At 38.1% G+C, this 16,134-nt stretch overlaps 1 protein-coding gene across 1 annotated transcript in view; it reads right to left on the reverse strand.

Moving 5' to 3' along the window:
* Positions 1–16,134, reverse strand: part of LOC128226461 (mucin-3A-like) — a 58,900-nt gene that overhangs the window by 1,140 nt on the left and 41,626 nt on the right. Inside the window, exons 21-25 of the mRNA XM_052936344.1 lie at positions 7,663–7,771; positions 7,070–7,086; positions 6,495–6,624; positions 1,566–1,723; positions 590–651 (exon numbers count right to left, since the gene is read on the reverse strand). Of these exons, the coding sequence (XP_052792304.1) occupies positions 590–651; positions 1,566–1,723; positions 6,495–6,624; positions 7,070–7,086; positions 7,663–7,771 (476 nt within the window). The remainder of the gene's footprint in view (positions 1–589; positions 652–1,565; positions 1,724–6,494; positions 6,625–7,069; positions 7,087–7,662; positions 7,772–16,134) is intronic.

The raw sequence follows: 16,134 nt of genomic DNA on the forward strand, positions 1-16,134 counted from the left end.
ATGTAACCCTGAATAGAGATACCCTGGTTCTTTAACGTGCATCAGTGAATAGCACTGTCACACGGGACACCCGTTTAACATCTCTCCAGGAAGACGATTAGTAGTTAAGAAACTAATTTATTAATACATTATCAATAATTACATACACGATTAAATATTGGGATGAAAAATGTTAATTGTCCGGTGAACACAATGGAAAGCATAAGGGCGACCCGGGTTCGATTCCGGGCCTTGTTGGGTGTCATTAAGCCGGTGTGCTCCCTAGCATTCCGGTTTCCACCAGAACAGAAGACCACATTCAGAATTGCTGTACATTACAGTAAAACCTGGTTGAAGGGCCACCTGCTTTAAAAGTCCACCTGCTTTATCGGGCCACTCCAAATTTCCCCGTACGTTTGTACTATATAAAGTACGTGTTGTAGTTGAAAATAAGTAATTTTAAACTCAAACTATTTGTGTTGCCGGATTTGTACGGTTAGTAAAAGATACAAAATACACGAAAATACAATTACAAGGAACAAGACTTCTTATTAAAAATAACACAAGCTCAATTCAGACATGAAATATCCACAACCTTACACGAACTTACAGCTGAGTCCAGATAACTTCTTCCGAGTGTTCTCTCATACTCAAACGCCAAATTGCCGTAAGCTGTAAAATATGGGAACATACTTTTCTAGTCAAATACGGATTAAATGATACTTTACAGATAGTAAACATTACACACGTTTTAAAAATGTCGCGTTCGATTGAACGAAAGTCAATATATGTGTTCCACTGACATAGATAATTTTAATACTTTTACGACAAATTATCGTGTCAGTTATTTTTTTTATATTAATCTTTAATTCGAAATTCATTTCTATGGATATAAAACAATCATTTCAATATAAGCATGTATAACTTCCTATATGATTATATGGAACCTATAAGCATATTTGATTGGCATTTCGATAGTTGTCGAGCGAGAGCCACTACAAAGGATGAAATTGACCAGAGTGTCCTCCGCCTCCTCGTTTTTTTTTGGGGGGGTGGGGGGGGGGGGGGTGGGGGGTGGGGCAGGGAGTGAATTTAATTTAAAAATGATTTTGATTGTAAAACTAAATAAAACGCATTCTTATTGTGATGTTCACACCCGATGTCCAGGTTATCTTTATAATAAAATAGCAGAACTTAGATGAAATTAAATATCCAATATGAGCCATAAAAACTAATAGTTAGTCAAGGTTATCTTGGGTTGGACCCTCCACCCCAAATCCATATTTTTCATTTCAGGCAAATTGTAGGTCCAGGAATTGGGGTGGGTTTGTACATCACCAAGGTACGCCCTCCCGCAATACGTCAAATTATCAAACTGCCCCTAGATGAAGGGAAACTTACTGGATTGTTGCCCTCATTTAGATGCTGTCATGACAATGTGTTAACTTTGGAAATGAAATATATATATATATTTAATTATTTTTAATTTACATGTATTTAGCATTTAAAATATTTCAATTTAGTTAGACTCCGAGAAAGATCAATTTTAATCACGTGGTTAGATAAATTGCAATCACGTCATTTACCACTCTTGCTATTATAGCTCCTGCGTAAAGTTTGGGTTCCAAGCCTAACCTCGGGCAAATAAGGCCGGTAACCGTGCGCCTGATCCCGCCAATTAAACACATATCCATACGGAGCTATCTGAGATGGATAATCGTCCCAGTTTGTCCTGTCTCTCGATCTGTAAGTGGAAGTGCAATATTAATTTAACTGTACGTAGCCAAACAATAACATACATGAAGGCTCACACGATAACCCGGCAGCCAATCAAATCTCGGATTTCAGTTAAGATACATTTCTGGGTAGTGCTAAATCCCGGTTCATTGTATCGATATTGGGAAAAGCCGGTATCACAGTTTATGATACCGGATTATGCTGATACCGTTTTTTCGTCAAAGTAGTTACCGGGTCATATAATACTCTCTTAAAAAATCCCGGTATTAATAGACCCGGTATCATTGTCCACAATTATCTGCTATTAAATGCCTTTGAATATGTTAAAAAAGCATTATTAGCATGCATCAATAGGGAGTCAGTATGGTAAAAATTACACATTGTTATCATACTATTATTCTTGAGTATTGTAGCTTTAAATTTAATAATTATTGTTGTTTGTGTTTTGTTTTAATGTGATAATTGGAGAATGGATTTAAAACAAATTTATTATAAAACTCAATGATTTAATTAATACAATGAAATGTGTTTTTTATAATTAAAATCCGATAAATTAATGTCATTAACATATCCGCAGATTTTTTATCTTTTAGCAAATAGGTATATTTAGGTTTCTTGATATATATTTCTTCTTTCCCTTTTGACGTAGAATTGCGTATTGTGAATTGGATGGGAACTAAGTCATTCCGTACCCTAGCCAGTAGTTCGTACTATCCAATTCATGAAATTGTGATTATATGGCCCATGGCTATTAAGAGGTGACACTTAGATAATCTTATTGCAATGCAAAAACTGCAAATAGAGATCTGCAGCCAATTGTATAAACGTGGATAAGTCTTTTGGTTATCTCCCTGGTTTGGTCAAGTTATCCGAAAACCGATTGTATAAAATTTAAGTTATCCTAACTAGCCTGTGATTCGGTTAACTTTTGGACAAAATTTAACCGACCTCTAGGAGTACTGTATGGTTAACTGACTTATCCAAAACAAAGATGGCGGACCAGACACAAAAAAGGTCGATTCCCAACTTATTTCGACAATTTTACAGACACATGGACTCTGCCTATATTGAAAACAAATGTTAAAACATCGATATCCATAATAGTCATGAATTTAGAGGTAAGAAAAAATCAATTTCTTATTTGTGACCCAATTTATGCATGAAACTTATCCACAGAACCTTGAAACAAAAACAGTGACAACAAGCTGCATTTTGAGAACGATATTTACCTTGTTATTGTGTGCATATTATTCCATAATCTTACACAAGTCACGACTCTGGGTCGAGACCAACAATTGCTTGCAGGTCTCGCCCTTACTGTGTATAGATATACCCTCGCTTTAAACATATTTTATTTCATTTGCACATATTTACAATCAAAATAAACCGCGTGTAAACATTGAGAAAAGTTAACAGCAATGACGTCAATTTCAAGGAATCTTACCCAATCTAAAGTCTATTTCTACAACTTTCTCTTAATACACCCTGGAAGAGGCACCCAGGAGGATAATTGCTACTGTTCAGTAGTATGTAATATTATATTATTGAAAACACATATAGAAGTGTGTGCGTGCGTGCGTGCGTGCGTGCGTGATATAAATGAGTAAATGTAAGCATAATTGTGATTTGAGATATTAACTGTATCCTTCAAATAACATGTCATAGATAAAAAGATACATTATTTAGCTCATATTGTATATAATAAATTAATGTTTCAGTTGAGTGGTTTTACCAGCCAAAGTCGGAAGAACTAGTGTTGAATAGTTCTACACTTGTCCACTACAGTAGGGAATGGAACCAACACCAGATCTTATACATCAAGAGCAGTGAGGATTTACAAATATATTTAAATGGGGTTTTACAGGAACATTCAAATGTAAAGCATGGATTTCGATACTTCTGCTTTATTGCTTATTAAATAGTTTAAAATTGAACATTGGAGTACTTAGAGACCAAATTGCATTCTGTTGCATTAAAATCATGTTTTGACATTCCAGTTCTTGTAACTTATATAGGTTATGCACCAGTCAATTGTAACCACGCCCCCCCCCCCCCCAGGTCCGGGGTATACCGGGGATAGCCGGGTAAATTGGCCGTGTGTCGAGTGAATGCGATGGTTTTGTCTTCGCAAAAGAATAGCGGGGAATGGGCCTTACTTAGGGTCCCTGGGGTGCGGGGGCATTCGGCGGGGATTTTACCAGCTGTTTGTCCCCGCAGGGCGGGGATTTTACCCCGGGTTTGCTTGACCGAATGTCAAAGTCCCCACTATTCCCCGGACCTGGGGGGGGGGCGTGGTTACAACTGACTAGTGCATTAGTTTTCATGGTGTTTTAAAGAGGCTTTCCCTTCATTGGCAATACTATCATTCATCTACCTTTAAAATATGTTCAAATGCCTAAACGCACATACATGATTGTTATGATTTAAAATATTCATTTTACTATTCTTCATATTGTAGTCACTGGATGACCAAGTTCATTTGACAGACTCCTGTTTTAGGAAACACCACAAAGTGGAACTTAAAAGTTCATGAGAGGAATAGGAAACGTTTCAAATTGCTGCCCCCAGAGGGCTTACTTGTCAACGTCCTATCTTGTATTGACATGGTTAAATAATAAATGTTCATTGTAATTAAATTATTATATTTTTCATTAGATTTGTTTTCTTAGATCTTTTTCTTGCTATTCAAATTACCATACTAATGGGTAGTACCAACAGTGTAATATAAAAGAAATAACAAATAGCACTTGTCATGTTGAAACAATGTTTAGTTTGATTATTGTTTTTCATTGGAATGTACCAAAAAAGTCATTTTATGTTTAAATTTCACTATTAATAGTTTTCTTTGTAAATTATTCATTTGACAGTTAATGGCTGGATTGGAAAATAAACAATATAATGTTTGATATTTTCTGATATTGACACAGGACTGCATTTACTGTAAAAATGGTTTTGATATTTAAAAGAACATTTTGTCTAAATGATAAATGGTTGGTTTAAACAAAATTCTTATAACAAATATGATAAAATAAATACTTTATTACCACAGTGTGTTGTTATTTTAATAAATTTGCATGTCTCTTCAACACAAACATTAAAGATTTGTTTATCTTAAATACATGTTGTAACACATTGACTTTTTATTTACATAGTTTTATGGAAATAAAGACAAGAAATTATATTCCATGTCTGTTGATTGTGTGGTCCTGGTAAGTGGAAATGGAATTACATAATGGTTTATCTAAGGCCATATAGTGAATAAGTTAAGTGTAATATAATATTATATGCTGATAGAGTTATATTGTAAACTAATGATGTCTCTGTATTGATACTGATACCAAAAGTCACCAATGATATTACTGTGTTTAAATTTGAATAATAATACCCACTTACTATTACAGTCAAAGCTGCTATTGTGAATAACATATAAAACTAAACGTTTTAATGTCAACATTTTAAAAAACAACACTATAATTATATTTAATTAGTTGCAAAAGGAATGGCCTCATACAAAACTCATTTGATTTTTTCAAGGACAAAGTTGAAACTGACTTTACATTCCTTAGATGGCATCTTCCACAAAAAAACACACACTTGAATGGACGAAGCCATTGCATTTTAATGAAAGTGATACTTTTTTTTCGGGTTAACAAATACAATTTATTAGCAGCTGGTATTCTCTTAAAACTTGTTACAGTATATTGAAGAAGATTATATGAATGATGTTTAAAATGCTCATGCATTTTCAGTTGCTGCAATATCAACCATATTGTGCAAAGTAAAAGTTCAACACCCCTGTTTCTGGAATGTTGCATGTGTAATATTTGTCAAACTATTTTTGACAGAAGGAGCGAATACATTGTTGACAGTTTTTCAGGTATTTGGTTGAATATTTACCATTTTAATATGCTGGGCAGATTTAATGAAGTTTGTCATTAAATATGCCGATGCACAGAATTCTATTAAGAGGAAATATGCACTTGAAACAGGTAAGTGCGATTTTATTAAATTGGTACTACTGTACCATGATATATTATATTTTCATTTTCAAAGGTACACCATAAGCCCTATATATTGGTGTATATTTAAATAATAGGTACATGTTCACGCTACTGTGCCAGTGTGGTGTAAAACGCTGTAATGGATTTGATCGGTATTTTTTTCGTTAAAATTCAACGACCTTTTCGTAATGTCGTGGTATATGCCGAAAAAATCAACGATGTTAACAGAAAAATGCGATAAACATGCACTGACCGGAGCCATGTTTATCAGTGCATTGTGGGTATTTTCATGAAGTTTTGGTTAGGTTAAAGTTGTCCAAGTTGGTTAACTTAGTCGCCGCATTTTCTGCCTTTATACAAACGGATAAACGGTTTGGATAAAATAGCCAACTTGGTTAAAGTTAACCGCTGGACAACTTTAACCAGAGGTTAAATTTAACCAACTTTTAAACAATTGGCTGCTGTATCCGATAATCATACCTTCAATACGCAATAAAAAGCGAGTCATTTGATACCGAGATTTGTCAGCTGATATTATCCCGGTATCACGGACAGTATGCTACTTAACTGCATTTTCTTCCTTTTAGTCACGACGTCTTTGATGCTTTGCAATACACATATACGATGTTGCCGATTTACATGAAGTTCTTTATACGTGTTGATACCAATACAAATGAGCAGTATTCAGTTTGTCTTTAAAACATATAGAATAACATAATCAGACATTTAGCTTGTGTATGCGAAGTTGTGTACGTCACCAGGGCATGTATTACTTACTCCAGTGAGGAAGATTTTCTCTTTAACTTCCGGATCCGGTATGCGCGAGCCGTTGCGCAGATGATAATACTTGTGATTAAAAGAAAGACTAAGCTGCATGTCACAACCACAATGATCGAGGTCATTCCATCTGCAAAAGAGTATATTGTTTTTTATCGAAAACAACCAAAACAAAACAAACTGACACCGTATATCTTCGATAACTGTTATAGGGATAAAACTATGGTTAAACAGACAGAGTGTTCACGGAGTAAAAGGCACATTACATCGCGCTGTGAAGAATGCTTACATTGTTAAGATTTAAGTTTAATTTAAGTACTCTTAGGTTTCAACTGCCAAATATGTAAATTGTATAAAAAATACTAATATTATAGTATTTACTCAAAACAAAAGACATTTTTGATTGTCTTAACAAATGATGCATTGCGCTTAGCTTTTAAGAAGGCCGAAGGGTGCACCTGGTGGTCTCAATGAGGGCAGAAGGGTAACACAAAAGCAGAATAGTGCGCAACACCACTCCATAACTAAAGCTAAACTGCGCATTGATATTTGATGTTTAATCATTAACAACATACCTGATGTTTCTTGTCGACTGAAATAGAAATAAAATAAATTGCATTGTTTTGGCATTGTTTACAGTATTACATTTGCTTCGTTATACAGTGGCATACCATTTTGCCATTTTATTTTCATTTACCGACAATAATAGCGCTTGATTTAAACACATCATAGTCTAGATTTAACTACTCGAAAGGTATGTTTATTTGTGATCTCCTTAAAAATAACTATATAATGGGCATAAGTTGAAAACTTGTAGAGATAACAATTTGATTAACCACATGGTTTTTAATATTTCAACATGAAATATCTGATGACGTGCTCAAATATTTAAATATAAAAAGGTTCAGTTAAACAAGTTGTCTCAAATCTTGTAATGAAACACAGCAGATCAAGTGTATACATTCAATTTAGAGAGCTAAAACGATTTGAAATTAACAACGATAAAGTTAACAACCTTGTTATAGTTCTGAACAATCGACCCAATGTGTCAACTACTTAAAATAACATTTATGCTCGATCTATTTCCTGTACTAATTTGGAATAAATTATCAATGTTTTCACAACGAAACAAACTTTTATAAAGAGGAGTCAATGAATCAAAACTTACAGACAGGTAGGGGCCCCGTCGACCGTCGCACATTCATATGCTTTGTCACACCTACCACCGCTTGCCTCAAACAAAGCACAGACCGCCGCCCCGCTCGTTTCGTTTGTCACTAATATGCAAGTAAATGCTGACAATTCAAATATCCATAGAATAATTGTTTATCATTCGCTCTCATAAAAATGTACGAAAAGCAATGCGCAAGGCACGACAATAAACTCACGGTAATGCACAAGTCAAGAAAGTTCACTCACGGTAGTACAGTAGTCATGACAGTACACTCACGGTAATGTACTAGTCACGACAGTACACTCACGGTAATGCATAAGTTCACGACAGTCTACTCACGGTGATGCACAAGTCACGACACTACACTCGCAGTAATGCATTAGTCATGACAGTTAACTCACGGGTATGCACTAGTCACGACAGAACACTCACGGTAATGCCTTAGTCATAACAGATAACTCACGGTAATGCACTTGTCACGACAGTTAACTCACGGTAATGCAATAGTCACCACAGTTAACTCACGGAAATGTACTAGTAACGACAGTACACTCACGGTAATACACTAGTCACGACAGTACACTCACAGTAATGCAATTGTCACGACAGTTCACTCACGGTAATGTAATTGTCACGACAGTTCACTCACGGTAATGTAATTGTCACGACAAGTCACTCACGGTAATGAAATTGTCACGACAGTTAACTCACGGTAATACACTAATCACGACAGTACACTCACGGTAATGCACTAGTCACGACATTACATTCACGGCAATGCACTAGTCACGACAGTACACTCACGGTAATGTGATTGTCACGACATTACATTCACGGTAATAAACTAATCACGACAGTACACTCACGGTAATGCACTAGTCACGACATTACATTCACGGTAATACACTAATCACGACAGTACACTCACGGTTATGTGATTGTCACGACATTTCACTCACGGTAATGTAATTGTCACGACAGTTCACTCACGGTAATGAAATTGTCACGACAGTTAACTCACGGTAATACACTAGTCACGACAGTACACTCACGGTAATGCACTAGTCACGACATTACATTCACGGCAATGCACTAGTCACGACAGTTCACTCACGGTTATGCACTTGTCACGACAGTTCTCTCACGGTAATGCACTAGTCACGACAGTACACTCACGGTAATACACTAATCACGACAGTACACTCACGATAATGTACTTTTCACGACAGTTCATTCACTGTTATGGACTTGTAACAAAAATACAATCGAGGTAATGCAAAATTCACTACTTTACACTCACAGTTATGCATTAATCACCACAGTTCACTCACGGTAATGCACTAGTCACGACAGTTCACTAACAGTTATGCACTAATCACGACAATACACTAGCGGAAATGCACCAGTCACGACAGTACACTCACAGTTAAGCACTTGTCACCACCGAACACTTACGGTAATGCAATTGCCAAGAAAGTATACGCGCAGAAATGCACTAATCACGACGATACACTCGCGGTAATGCACTAGTCACGACAGTTCACTTACGGTTATGCACTAATTGCGCATAACACTCGCTGTAATGCACTAATCACAAAAGTACACTAACGGTAATGCACTAATCACAACAATACACTCACGGTTATGCACAGGTCAGGACAGTGCGCTCACAATAATGCACTAGTCACGACAGTACACTAACGGTAATGCACTAGTCACGATAGTTCACTCACTGTAAAGTAATTGTCACGACAGGTCATTCGCGGTAATGCACTATTCACTACATTACACTCACGATAAAGCACTAGCCACGACATTACACTCACGGTAAAGCATATGTCACGAAAGTTCACTCACGGTAATGTAATTGTCACGACAGTACACTCACGGTAATGCATTAGTTACGACAGTTCACTCACGGTAATGTAATTGTCACGATAGTACACTCATGGTAATGTAATTGTAACGACAGTTCACTCACGGTAATGAAATTGTCACGACAGTTCACTCGCGGTTATGTTATTGTCACGACAGTTCACTAACGGTAATGCACTAGTTACGACAGTATACTCACGGTAATGCACTAATCACGACAGTGCACTCACGGTAATGCATTCGTCATGACATTACACTCACTGTAATGCATAAGTCACCACAGAACACTCACGGTAAATTACTAGTCACTACATTATACTCACGGTAATGCTTTAGTCACGACAGTTCATTCACGGTAATGTAATTGTCACGATTGTACACTCAAGGTAATGTAAATGTCACGACAGTTTACTCACGGCAATGTAATTGTCACGACAGTTCACTCACGGTAATGTAGTTGTCACGACAGTTCACTCACGGTAATGTAATTGTCACGACAGTTCACTCACGGTAATGTAAATGTCCAGACAGTTCACTCACGGTAATGTAATTGTCACGACAGAGTCACGGTACTGCAATTGTCACGACAGTTCTCTCACGGTAATGTAATTGTCACGACAGTTATCTCATGGAAATGTAATTGTCACGACAGAGTCACAGTACTGTAATTGTCACAACAGTTTACTCACGGTAATGTAATTGATACGCCAGTTCACTCACGGAAATGTAATTGTCACGACAGTTCACTCACGGCAAAGTAATTGTCACGACAGTTCACTCACCGTTATGTAGTTGTAACGATAGTTCACTCACGGTAATGTAATTGTCACGACAGTTCACTCACGGTAATGTAATTGTCACGACAGTTCACTCACGGTAATGTAATTGTCACGACAGTTCACTCACGGTAATGTAGTTGTCACAACAGTTTTCTCACGGTAATGCACTAGTCAAGACATTACACTCACGGTAAAGCAAATGTCACGACAGTTCAATCACGGTAATACACTAGTCACTACATTACACTCACGGCAATGTAATTGTTACAACAGTTCTCTCACGGAAATGTGATTGTCACGACAGTTCACTCACGGTAATACACTAATCACGACAGTACACTCACGGTAATGTAATTGTCACGACAGTTCACTCACGGCAATGTAATTGTCACGACAGTTCACTCACGGTTATGTAGTTGTCACGACAGGTCACTCACGGTAATGTAATTGTCACGACACTTCACTCACGGTAATGTAATTGTCACGACAGTTCACTCACGGTAATGCAGTTGTCAAGACAGTTCACTCACGTTAATATAATTGTCACAACAGTTCACTCACGGTAATATAATTGTCACGACAGTTCTCTCACGGTACTGTAATTGTCACGACAGTTCACTCACGGTAATACACTAATCACGACAGTTCAATCATGGAAGTGTAATTGTCACGACAATTCACTCACAGTAGTGTATTTGTCACGACAGTTCACTCACGGTAATGCACTAGTCACGATATTACACTCACGGTAAAGCAAATGTCACGACAGTTCAATCACGGTAATGCACTTGTCACTACATTACACTCACGGTAATGCATTAGTCACGACATTTCACTCACAGTAATGTAATTGTCAGGACAGTACACCCACAGTAATGTAATTGTCACGACAGTTCACTCACGGTAATGTAATTGTCACGACAGTTCACTCTTGGTAATAAAAATTGTCACGAAAGTACACTCACGGTATTGGAATTGTCACGACATTACACTCACGTTAATGTTATTGTCAAGACAGTACACTCACGGTAATGTAATTGTCACGCCAGTTCACTCACGGTAATGTAATTGTCACGACAGTTCACTCAAGGTAATGTACTAGTCACGACAGTTCACTCAAGGTAATGTACTAGTCACGACAGTTCACTCACGGTAATATAATTGTCTTGACAGTACACTCACGGTAATGAAATTGTCACGCCAGTTTACTCACTGTAATGGAATTGTCACGACAGTTCACTCACGGTAATGCACTAGTTACGACAGTATACTCATGGTAATGCACTAATCACGACAGTGCACTCACGGTAATGCATTCGTCATGACATTACACTCACTGTTATGCATAAGTCACCACAGAACACTCACGGTAAATTACTAGTCACTACATTATACTCACGGTAATGCATTAGTCACGACAGTTCATTCACGGTAATGTAATTGTCACGATTGTACACTCAAGGTAATGTAAATGTCACGACAGTTTACTCACGGCAATGTAATTGTCACGACAGTTCACTCACGGTAATGTAGTTGTCACGACAGTTCACTCAGGGAAATGTAATTGTCACGACAGTTCACTCACGGTAATGTAAATGTCCAGACAGTTCACTCACGGTAATGTAATTGTCACGACAGAGTCACGGTACTGCAATTGTCACGACAGTTCTCTCACGGTAATGTAATTGTCACGACAGTTATCTCATGGAAATGTAATTGTCACGACAGAGTCACAGTACTGTAATTGTCACAACAGTTTACTCACGGTAATGTAATTGATACGCCAGTTCACTCACGGAAATGTAATTGTCACGACAGTTCACTCACGGCAAAGTAATTGTCACGACAGTTCACTCACCGTTATGTAGTTGTAACGATAGTTCACTCACGGTAATGTAATTGTCACGACAGTTCACTCACGGTAATGTAATTGTTACCACAGTTCACTCACGATAATGTAATTGTCACGACAGTTCACTCACGGTAATGTAGTTGTCACAACAGTTTTCTCACGGTAATGCACTAGTCAAGACATTACACTCACGGTAAAGCAAATGTCACGACAGTTCAATCACGGTAATACACTAGTCACTACATTACACTCACGGCAATGTAATTGTTACAACAGTTCTCTCACGGAAATGTGATTGTCACGACAGTTCACTCACGGTAATACACTAATCACGACAGTACACTCACGGTAATGTAATTGTCACGACAGTTCACTCACGGCAATGTAATTGTCACGACAGTTCACTCACGGTTATGTAGTTGTCACGACAGGTCACTCACGGTAATGTAATTGTCACGACACTTCACTCACGGTAATGTAATTGTCACGACAGTTCACTCACGGTAATGCAGTTGTCAAGACAGTTCACTCACGTTAATATAATTGTCACAACAGTTCACTCACGGTAATATAATTGTCACGACAGTTCTCTCACGGTACTGTAATTGTCACGACAGTTCACTCACGGTAATACACTAATCACGACAGTTCAATCATGGAAATGTAATTGTCACGACAATTCACTCACAGTAGTGTATTTGTCACGACAGTTCACTCACGGTAATGCACTAGTCACGATATTACACTCACGGTAAAGCAAATGTCACGACAGTTCAATCACGGTAATGCACTTGTCACTACATTACACTCACGGTAATGCATTAGTCACGACATTTCACTCACAGTAATGTAATTGTCAGGACAGTACACCCACAGTAATGTAATTGTCACGACAGTTCACTCACGGTAATGTAATTGTCACGACAGTTCACTCTTGGTAATAAAAATTGTCACGAAAGTACACTCACGGTATTGGAATTGTCACGACATTACACTCACGTTAATGTTATTGTCAAGACAGTACACTCACGGTAATGTAATTGTCACGCCAGTTCACTCACGGTAATGTAATTGTCACGACAGTTCACTCAAGGTAATGTACTAGTCACGACAGTTCACTCAAGGTAATGTACTAGTCACGACAGTTCACTCACGGTAATATAATTGTCTTGACAGTACACTCACGGTAATGAAATTGTCACGCCAGTTTACTCACTGTAATGGAATTGTCACGACAGTTCACTCACGGTAATGCACTAGTTACGACAGTATACTCATGGTAATGCACTAATCACGACAGTGCACTCACGGTAATGCATTCGTCATGACATTACACTCACTGTTATGCATAAGTCACCACAGAACACTCACGGTAAATTACTAGTCACTACATTATACTCACGGTAATGCATTAGTCACGACAGTTCATTCACGGTAATGTAATTGTCACGATTGTACACTCAAGGTAATGTAAATGTCACGACAGTTTACTCACGGCAATGTAATTGTCACGACAGTTCACTCACGGTAATGTAGTTGTCACGACAGTTCACTCAGGGAAATGTAATTGTCACGACAGTTCACTCACGGTAATGTAAATGTCCAGACAGTTCACTCACGGTAATGTAATTGTCACGACAGAGTCACGGTACTGCAATTGTCACGACAGTTCTCTCACGGTAATGTAATTGTCACGACAGTTATCTCATGGAAATGTAATTGTCACGACAGAGTCACAGTACTGTAATTGTCACAACAGTTTACTCACGGTAATGTAATTGATACGCCAGTTCACTCACGGAAATGTAATTGTCACGACAGTTCACTCACGGCAAAGTAATTGTCACGACAGTTCACTCACCGTTATGTAGTTGTAACGATAGTTCACTCACGGTAATGTAATTGTCACGACAGTTCACTCACGGTAATGTAATTGTTACCACAGTTCACTCACGATAATGTAATTGTCACGACAGTTCACTCACGGTAATGTAGTTGTCACAACAGTTTTCTCACGGTAATGCACTAGTCAAGACATTACACTCACGGTAAAGCAAATGTCACGACAGTTCAATCACGGTAATACACTAGTCACTACATTACACTCACGGCAATGTAATTGTTACAACAGTTCTCTCACGGAAATGTGATTGTCACGACAGTTCACTCACGGTAATACACTAATCACGACAGTACACTCACGGTAATGTAATTGTCACGACAGTTCACTCACGGCAATGTAATTGTCACGACAGTTCACTCACGGTTATGTAGTTGTCACGACAGGTCACTCACGGTAATGTAATTGTCACGACACTTCACTCACGGTAATGTAATTGTCACGACAGTTCACTCACGGTAATGCAGTTGTCAAGACAGTTCACTCACGTTAATATAATTGTCACAACAGTTCACTCACGGTAATATAATTGTCACGACAGTTCTCTCACGGTACTGTAATTGTCACGACAGTTCACTCACGGTAATACACTAATCACGACAGTTCAATCATGGAAATGTAATTGTCACGACAATTCACTCACAGTAGTGTATTTGTCACGACAGTTCACTCACGGTAATGCACTAGTCACGATATTACACTCACGGTAAAGCAAATGTCACGACAGTTCAATCACGGTAATGCACTTGTCACTACATTACACTCACGGTAATGCATTAGTCACGACATTTCACTCACAGTAATGTAATTGTCAGGACAGTACACCCACAGTAATGTAATTGTCACGACAGTTCACTCACGGTAATGTAATTGTCACGACAGTTCACTCTTGGTAATAAAAATTGTCACGAAAGTACACTCACGGTATTGGAATTGTCACGACATTACACTCACGTTAATGTTATTGTCAAGACAGTACACTCACGGTAATGTAATTGTCACGCCAGTTCACTCACGGTAATGTAATTGTCACGACAGTTCACTCAAGGTAATGTACTAGTCACGACAGTTCACTCAAGGTAATGTACTAGTCACGACAGTTCACTCACGGTAATATAATTGTGAGGCCAGTTCACTCACAGTAATGTAATTGTCACGACAGTTCACTCAGGGAAATGTAATTGTCACGACAGTTCACTCATGGTAATGTAATTGTCACGACATAGTCACGGTACTGTAATTGTCACGACAGTTCTCTCACGGTAATGTTATTGTCACGACAGTTCACTCACGGTAATGTAATTGTCACGACAGTTCAATCACGGTAATACACTAGTCACTACATTACACTCACGGTAATGCATTAGTTACGACAGTTCACTCACGGTAATGTGATTGTCACGCCAGTTCACTCACGGTAATGAAATTGTCACGACAGTTCACTCACGGTATTGGAATTGTCACGACAGTACACTCACGGTACTGTAATTGTCACGACAGTTCACTCACGGTAATACACTAGTCACGACAGTTCACTCACGGTAATGTAATTGTTACGACAGTTCTCTCACGGTAATGTAATTGTCACGACAGTTCTCTTACGGTAATGTAATTGTCACGCCAGTTCACTCACGGTAATGTAATTGTCACGACAGTACACTCACGGTACTGTAATTGTCACGACACTTCACTCACGGTAATGAAATTGTAACGACAGTTCTCTCACGGTAATGTAATTGTCACGCCATTTCACTCACGGTAATGTAATTTTCACGACAGTTCACCCACGGTAATAAAATTGTCACGACATTTCACTCACGGTAATGTAATTGTCACGACAGTTCACTCACGGTAATGTAATTGTCTTGACAGTACACTCACGGTAATGAAATTGTCACGCCAGTTTACTCACTGTAATGGAATTGTCACGACAGTTCACTCACTGTAATGTAATTGTAACGACAGTTCACTCACGGTAATGTTATTGTCACGACACTTCACTCACGGTAATGCATTAGTCACGACAGTTCAGACACGGTCTTGTAATTTCCGCGAATGTA

Source organism: Mya arenaria, chromosome 3 (genome assembly GCF_026914265.1).
Source record: "Mya arenaria isolate MELC-2E11 chromosome 3, ASM2691426v1".
NCBI classification, from domain to species: Eukaryota; Metazoa; Mollusca; class Bivalvia; order Myida; family Myidae; genus Mya; species Mya arenaria.